At 50.7% G+C, this 8,084-nt stretch overlaps 2 protein-coding genes across 2 annotated transcripts; both read left to right on the forward strand.

Moving 5' to 3' along the window:
- Window positions 1–4,146: 4,146 nt before the first annotated feature.
- On the forward strand, window positions 4,147–5,130 carry LOC309580763 (lysophosphatidic acid receptor 1-like; the record flags this gene model as incomplete). Its single annotated transcript, XM_082294955.1, has 1 exon — window positions 4,147–5,130. The coding sequence occupies exon 1, from the start codon at window positions 4,162–4,164 to the stop codon at window positions 5,128–5,130; it is 969 nt and encodes a 322-aa protein (XP_082151081.1). The 5' UTR covers window positions 4,147–4,161.
- Window positions 5,131–6,756: 1,626 nt separating this feature from the next.
- On the forward strand, window positions 6,757–8,030 carry ZNHIT3 (zinc finger HIT-type containing 3). The gene is made up of 4 exons (XM_082294465.1): window positions 6,757–6,851; window positions 7,099–7,130; window positions 7,200–7,349; window positions 7,547–8,030. The coding sequence occupies exons 1-4, from the start codon at window positions 6,772–6,774 to the stop codon at window positions 7,735–7,737; spliced, it is 453 nt and encodes a 150-aa protein (XP_082150591.1). The 5' UTR covers window positions 6,757–6,771; the 3' UTR covers window positions 7,738–8,030.
- Window positions 8,031–8,084: the final 54 nt, after the last annotated feature.

Here is an 8,084-nt window from a genome sequence, read left to right on the forward strand (position 1 = left end):
GAGGTGCAATGATGCCATCAAGAACTGGGTGCATTTTACATACGGACTTCTGGACACTGAACCTGAAGGCATGAGAGGATCTTGGTCAGAGGAGATGACACAAAGCAAAGCAGGGGATGACAGCAGATCGCTGAATTCCAGGCTGGTTTTTCCTGGCAGCTACAGGGTAGGAAAGGACAAGTGGGAATATCAAATCCAGTGAAAACTGCACCTATTTTGTGGCCTTGAGAGCCACAGCAGCAAAGGCTGAGAGGGTGAGACTGGCTCGAATCCAAACCCTGGTCAGAGATGAGCTGAGCCAGGAGGGATTGTCCCTGCAGTGGAAGCACTTCCAAGGGATATAAAACACAGATGGGTTTTGTGATTAGCAGTGGGTGATTGGGAATCCCACCCTGCAGAGTGAGAAAACACAGAGTGCTCTCCATTAGTTGTGTGTTGTCATTTTACTCATTAGAGTTCCCACGCCACTGAACAGGAAATCTGGAATTTCAGTGCTCTCGGTGAAGCAGAAACATTAAAGCTTCATCTTCCATGTGCAAACGTGGGCTGGCTCTGATTCTCCCTGAGTCTGCTGTACTGGGAATGTTGTTCCAGCACCAGGACATTCCATGGAACAGCTGGGAGCAGGGATAAGAATTATTCTGTGTTCTTCACACCCAAATGATCAGCGGAGAGGCTTTGTTTGCCACATACCTGGTGTCAGGTGTTTATCCAGGTTTCTCCAGGTTCTCCAAAGGGATCACTCCAAACCTGGGAGGCAAAATTTCCCCCAGGAGAGAGGCTGGGGGGGGGGGGGGGGGGGGGAGGAGAGAGCTCTCTGTTTTCAAAACAGCTCCAAAAAATCTTGGAAGGAGATCATACATCCAATTTGTGTCTTCCTCTCCAGAAAGGAAGGCTTTAATCTGCATAAATTGAAGCATAAATTGGATAAATAGGCTCCTTATTTGTTACTCCCTTTCCTGACTGTTTCTTCCTTGCAGGCCTCATGATGCCCATTGAGAGGCTGGGCAGATGGGTACTCTGATCCCACAGCTTTGCTGAAGCTCATGGCAATGAAACTTGGATTTGTGGAATGATTCTGCTGAGCTGCTCACGTTGCTTGACATTTTTTGGCCCAGGTTTGGTGTTTGCAGCGTGGTGACAGTGCAGAGCTGAGTGCAGGGACAACTGGGAGAAAGCAGAGCCATCACATTTCCCAAGTTCTGGCATCAGGAATTGAGTGTGAGTTCAGGGAGGATGTGACAGGGAAGAAAGCTGGGCAAGAGAAATCCCTCATCCTTTGAGAACCTGGATTTTCCTGTGTGTACATGACTTTGCAAGTGACACCACATCACCCCTAGCTCAACCCTTCTCCTCCCTGTGCTGTGGGATTCCTATTTCCATCACAAGGCTGCTGCTTTTCTCCTGGTTTCAGGCACAATTCCAGTTTTCCCCTGAGCTGTCAGCACAAAGGACACGGGGCTGCTGCGCCTCACCCCAAGGTGAGGGTGGGAGCTGTCCAAGGGTTATGTGCAGAGCTGGGGCTCAGCTCCTGGACGAATTCCCTGTTTTGGAACTTATTTTGGCATGTCCCAGCTGGGGCCTCTTGTTCTGAGCCCTTGTGGATCCCACTGGAGACTGAGAGCTGCAGCTGGGGGCAATTCTGAGGCTGCGAGCTCAGGTGGGTGGACTTGGATTTTCCAGAGCAGCCACTTGAACCGGCACTAAAAATTCAGCCTGAAGCCTCTCGTGCCTCTTTCTCAGTCTCTTCACCATGGTCAGTGGTTATTGTCTTCTCCACAGGCACAATTAACAGACAATTCTACAAAATGAGGCCATTTCTTACACACTCATCAAAACAAGTTGGGCGTTCAGATAAAGAAATGTAAAAACAATCACAGAACTAAAAAAAAAAAAAAAAATTGCAGAAGGTGAAATCAAGATAAATATAAATCAAAGGCTGCCCACAGCAAGGTACAGTCAGTGTTTGAGGTGTCAGCCTGAGATCCTGGAGATTGGATTGAGTTCCCTGGAATTCTGTGTCACCTTAAAGAAACAATGGCATCATTCTTTCCCCGTTTATAGGATGCAGATAACAATTTCCTCCCAAGTGTAGGGTGAGGGTAAATACAGGGAATGCTGCACAGTTCCTGGAATGGGGGAGTAGAAAATGCCCTTGAGTAGAGGTTGTTCCATGAAGAGGTTGGGCTTTAAAGTACTTTTCCTCTGGTTTTGGGAGCTGCAGCTGTATCACAGAGGGTTGGAATACACGAATCTGGGGTTTCTGTATATTAAAGCCCACTAAAAAAGCAGCTTCCACACTATTGTGTCCCTTAATCCAGCAACATTATGCTAATTTGTATGCAATTCTATTAGGGAAATCAGATTACAAATCTTTTGTGGAGAGCTATTTATACCACTTGATATTACTTTAATTACATTCTGCTCTCACATCGTTTAGTGTTTTGTGCTCAAACACCGAATTTTCAAATTAGAGCAACTTCAAGCAGTGTTTTCAGGAATATCTGGAGCACTTTGGAGCCCAAATTCACAGATAAGTTATTTTTAGCCGCCAGGATATTTTCAAAGCCGTTTTGCTTTGTGGATATTCTGCTCATCCCAGGTGTCCTGTGCCCCCCTGGGCCGTGCTGCCACTTCTGCTGTGAGTGAAGGGATTTGCTGGGCTGGCACAGAGGTGACAGAAATAGTGGGGCCCTTGTTCAGCAGCAACCTCACACCAGAGGTGTGGCTGCCAGGGCTGCACCAGCTGGGATTACAAAGGGTGGTTTATCTGGGACACTGGGAGAGGAGTATTTTGTAGGATGTTCAAACACCCCCAGGCCTGATTGATCGATTCTCAGCCCTTATTTCTATGTGATCATTCCCTTGTGACCATTTGAAACACTTATTGCTTACTTAGACTTGTACAAAGTATAATCCTCATGGGTAAAAAGTGTATTAATTAATTATAAAGTATTCCTAGTACACAAAACCTGGGCATACTAACTGCACATCAAACCGAATATGCTCTCCCACAGTTCAATAGAAAAAAAAGCCCTAGAATTCCCCTTTATAAACTCAGAATTATAACCTAATTTTCTTACATTTTTAATGTGGCAGAGCTATCAGAGTTCACAGATTCCCAGTTGCTGCTGCAATGATCAGTGCTGAATGTGGGAGCTCAGCTGAGCTGCTTGGCACGGCCGTGGTAGAAAATTGTGACCAATGAAGATGAATCCCTTGGCAAGGTAACAACAAAATAAGAATTAAATCAGAATAAATAACGTGGCTGTACCTGGATAATTGTCCTGCTCACCTGGACTGCTCAGCTGTTTAAAATCTCCCTGCTCCCACTGTTACCCTGTATTTTACTCCAGCAGTGCCCTCTGCTGAGAGCATGGAATGTGTGTCCCGAGAGCTTTTCCCCCCCCCGCCGCCAAATCTCGACTATTTTCAGTCTAGTTCTCAAAAATCATTTGCATTTAAAAAGGTGGAGAAAGAAAAGATAAAATTATATTGATGGTTGTTTATTAATGAACAAGCCACATTAAATAAACACAAAACATCCTGTGGCAAAGGCATGGGTGCTGATGTCTGTTGGGTTTTAGCTACGTTCTCTTGCAAGAATTAAGTGGGAAAAGGGAATTTTCTGGGCTGTTGGGGTCCGGGTTGATAACACAGCACTGATGTTTTATTTCAGCTCCCTCAGTCACACACTCCCCCCTCCAAACCCACAAAATTCTGCTCCCCCTTTCCTGACTCTCTAATCCTTCATAATCTAATTAATTTGTGAGTTAAAGCCAAATTCACTTCACTCCATTTTAGAATTATCACTGAAGGATTTTAAGCTGCAGACGTGGCCACTCCTCTCCCCAGGCCCTGGCCAGGCTTTGCTCTTGTCAAAGGTTGCTTTCAGCAGCTCATCCGTGTGGCAGATGTGTTTTGCAGTTTGGGCTATCCTAGCAACTCAGTGGTGAGCAGCAGAGCCCCGAGCTGGCCACCCAATTTAAAGCATTTAAATCCACACCTGGTTAAAGTTTAATCCCTGTCATGATGATGATGTGGCAGCAGGAGCTGCGTGTCAGGAGTGCTTCTGCGCCCGCGGATCGAGGTGGGAGCTCTTAGGGAGTATGGGATGAGCAAAGCTGACCTCGTTAGGGGCTGAAAGGAGGATTTTCCACCATGAATGGATTCCCCAACTGCTCTGCCAACTACACCAAGATTTGGAGTCACTACTTGGTGCTCGCCCTGGGCATCCCGCAGCTGACCATCAACGTCGCCTCCGTCATCTTCAACTGCACCGTCATCTTCATCCGCCTGGCCACCAGGGACCTGCACAAGCCCATCTCCATCCTCTTCTGCAACCTGGCTGTCTCTGACCTCTTCACCAGCTTCTCTGGCTTTTGGATTTCCACGCTGTTCATCACCAACCCCGACATCACCATCTTTGGCTCCAAGGACATCCTGGCTCCCTATGCCCTGTACACAACGTCCATTCTGTCCACCATCTACAACCTGGTGAGCATCGGCATCGAGCGCTACCTGGCCGTGGCCGAGAGCATGAGGACGAGGTTCAGGGTGGCCAGGAACCACTCCATCGCCGTGGTCTTCATCAACTGGGTCCTGGCTTTCTCCCTGGGCTGCCTGCCGCTGATGGGCTGGAACTGTCTGCACGCAGAGAGGAGCATCTCAGTGCTCTACAGCCCTTTCTGCGTCAACTACCTCGTCTTCATCGCCGTCCCCAACGTCGTGGTGGCCTTCATCGTCCCTCTGTTCACCTACCTGAGGATTATCATCATCCTGAGGAAGAGGAAGCTGAGGATGCAGGCGTGTGGCCAAGCCACGGGCACCTACAAGTCGGCAGAGACCCAGGTGGCCAGAACCAGCATCTCCATCTGGCTGCTGGCGCTGGTGTCCTACACCCCGCTCTTCATCGGGGTCATCTTCGACGCCACCAACCAGCGGTGCCACATCGACCTCTACCCCGGGGTCTACATCTTCAGGAACTGCACGGCCATGCTGATCACCATCACCTGCCTGGGCAACCCCGTCGTCTACACGCTCCGGCTGCGCACGCTGGGCACCAAGCTCAGGGCGCTGCGGTGCCTCCCCACCAACCGCGTCCGAGCCTGCACCATCGAGAACATCTAACTGGGGACGGCCCCGCGCCAGCACGGGCCAGAGACGGGACCCAAACCCCTGCAGCGCCTTCGGGTGGCCTCGGAAAACGCGCGGCCGTGGCCCTTGAGGCCCTTGAGGCCCTTGAGCACCTTGGTTTGGCAGTGAACGTGGGGAGTGGTTGGACTCGATGGTCTCAGAGGTCTTTCCCAGCCTTGGCAGCTCCACGGTTCCCTTGCTGGGGTGCAGAAAGAGGCCCAGGCAGTGGTGGGATGGGGGGTGAAGCCTGGGGGATCCTCCCTGTGCCTCTGCCAGCAGCGGGCACCCCGCTCTGCCCGGCTGCTCAGGGGAGCTGTTTTCCTGCAGGTAAAAATAACTCCATTAGCGGTGTTTACTCTGTGTGGGAACAGGCTGGGGCCGTGCTCGCTGCGCTCTCCTCCCTCTCGTGTGGGTTGTGGCTCTGAAGAGGGTTAAACAGCTGCAAAATTCCCAGTAATGTGGGGGGAAATGGTGTTTTACTTTCTCGTTTAGTCAGGCAAACTGTGACTCTGACTGCAGGGTGGGTCTCTATGAACAGGGGCACTCAGCACTGTTTCCCTGCTGTAATTTTAATTGCTGGATGAGGTGTTTTTGTGAGATATTTTGGCTACACTTTCATATTTCTGCTTATAGGGGTGCACTCGAGTCCGTAGTGTGTGAAATTTGTACTGTTCTGGGTGAAAACCTTGGCTGGGTTCTTCAGGATCACAACTGCAGTCCTGTTGCCTGTACAAAAAGAAATAAAAATGTCAAGGCCAGATGTTTTCTAAAAGAAAAAGGTCTTAACTCCTCCCGCTCAAAAAAAAAAAAAAAAAGAAAAAAGAAAAAGAAAAAGAAAAAGAAAAAGAAAAGAAAAGAAAAGAAAAGAAAAGAAAAGAAAAGAAAAGAAAAGAAAAGAAAAGAAAAGAAAAGAAAAGAGTTGGTTAGTGAGTATTTATTTAGTAGATATTATTCTGTCAGATCCCAATGGAGATGGATGCTTAGTTACACTGGGATATTTCCTAGGAGAATCTAATGTTTAAATTTCTTTAGAAGCCTGGACTGGATAGATGTTGTGACATCAGCTCATGTTTCTGGTTCTGCACTGCTCAGCTGCTGCTCTGTGGTATTTCATCAACGTACAGCAATAAAATTCCACGAAAATGCACGGAGTGATGATATTCTCACATTGATCACACACAAGCTCACCCACACCAGCCCTTGGAGTTTGCAGGAGTTTTCTTTCCAGTTTCTTTGCTTTCCTGTTGTTTCCTCATCTCTTCCTCTCTCTGTACCTACGTGCCTGTGTACCCATGTATTTATCTATCATTTATCTATCACCCATCTCTCCATACCTACATCTATTTATATCTTTTATATGTGCCTGTATCTATTCCTCTCTATATATCCATCTCAGTATATACATCTCTCTCTCCACTCCCTCCTCCTTTCCCCATATGCAGATCTATCTCTCTGTATATCTATATCCACATATCTCTCGATATTTATCTATTTATAAACATATCTCGAAATATCTCCATATAATGCCCGGGGCCGGGTAGGGCTGCGCTCGGCGATGCATTAAGCGCGCCTGGCTGGCGGCGCTCGGCGGTGGATTAGCAGCCCTGACCGGAAGCGGAAGCGGCGGGCGCGGCCATGCGGGCCCCGGGGCCGTGCGCGGAGTGCGGGACCCGGGGCGCGGCCCGGTACCGCTGTCCGCGCTGCGGCAGCGCTTAGTGAGCGAGGGACGGGCGGGGAGGGGCGGGAGAGCGGCCCGGTACCGCTGTCCGCGCTGCGGCAGCGCTTAGTGAGCGAGGGACGGGCGGGGAGGGGCGGGAGAGCGGCCCGGGACCGCCGTCCGCGGCGTGAGCGAGGGAAGGAGGGGGACGCTGAAGGGGCTGAGGGCTCCGCTGAGGGGAGCGGCGGGCGGGGCGGGGCCGTCCCCCGCCGTTCGCCGCCCCTCTCACGCTGCTTTCCCCGCAGCTGCTCCGTGCCGTGCTGCCGGACCCACCGCGGTGAGTGCGGGCCGGGAGGGGCCGGGAGGGGCCGCGGGCGGCCCGGGGCTAACGCGGCTCCATCCGCAGAGCGCTGCGCGCCGGATTCCCCGCGGGAGCGGGCGGCGGCCGGGCACGGCCCCGGCCCCGGCCCCGCACACGGCCCCTGGTCCGTGGAGGACATCCTGGGCGAGGAGGACGAGCAGGACCGCGTCCCGCTGCAGAAGCTCAAGCTCCTGGGTAATGTGGGGAATTGGGGCTGGCGGGACTTCTGCAGAGCGAGCAGGAATAAAACCCCCCGAGTTCTGCATGGAGCTGCAGCTTAGCCCAGGGCTAAAGGAGTTAAAAGTTAGAGATCTGCTCCCTTTGAAAGTCTGTTTGCAAAATAAGGGTGGTGTCAGGCACGTTTGTAAGTCTCGATTTGTTCCGTGTTAAAGGAGAATCAGAAGAACTGCGGGATTTGCTGCTGAACCCCCACCTCCGGCAGCTGCTGCTCACCATCGACCAGGCGCAGGACAGAAGCTCCCTCATGAGGAGGTTCATGCAGGAGCCTCTGTTCGTGGAGTTTGCTGACTGCTGCCTGAGAATTGTGGAGCCTCCCGAGAAGGAGAACGTCCTCCCCGAGTGAGCTGCTTTGCAATGTTTATTTTTTTTTCCTTGATGTTTATTTCTTTTTTTGAGATTTGCCAGCAGCCAGAGCTGCCCCATTGTGTGTCTTGGTCCCTTTGCCCATGGGTGTCAGTGCTCTGATTTCAGCTTAGAGCTGACAAACTGTGACAGGGCTGTGTTGGGACAGAGTTTTAGATCCTGGGGGTTGAACTTGATACTCAGTGGAATTCTTTCTGTTGGCACAGAAATGCTGGCAGCCACGGGAAATGTTGCTTCACGGTGACAATATTAAATAATTTGCATTTATTTTAATCCACGAGTACTCTGAAATGGTTTTGTTCACTAAAGGGTGTTGGGAAGGGTCAG

This window comes from Coloeus monedula, assembly GCF_965178545.1.
Source record: "Coloeus monedula genome assembly, chromosome: 20".
NCBI lineage: Eukaryota > Metazoa > Chordata > Aves > Passeriformes > Corvidae > Coloeus > Coloeus monedula.

What these genes read in the sequence shown, in the direction of transcription:
- ZNHIT3 (XM_082294465.1), top strand. Translation starts at nt 6,772, where the DNA reads ATGCGGGCCCCGGGGCCGTGCGCGGAGTGCGGGACCCGGGGCGCGGCC. An exon ending in CCGCGCTGCGGCAGCGCTTA is followed by an intron (nt 6,852 to 7,098) that starts GTGAGCGAGGGA and finishes CTTTCCCCGCAG; the next exon opens with CTGCTCCGTGCCGTGCTGCC. An exon ending in GTGCTGCCGGACCCACCGCG is followed by an intron (nt 7,131 to 7,199) that starts GTGAGTGCGGGC and finishes CTCCATCCGCAG; the next exon opens with AGCGCTGCGCGCCGGATTCC.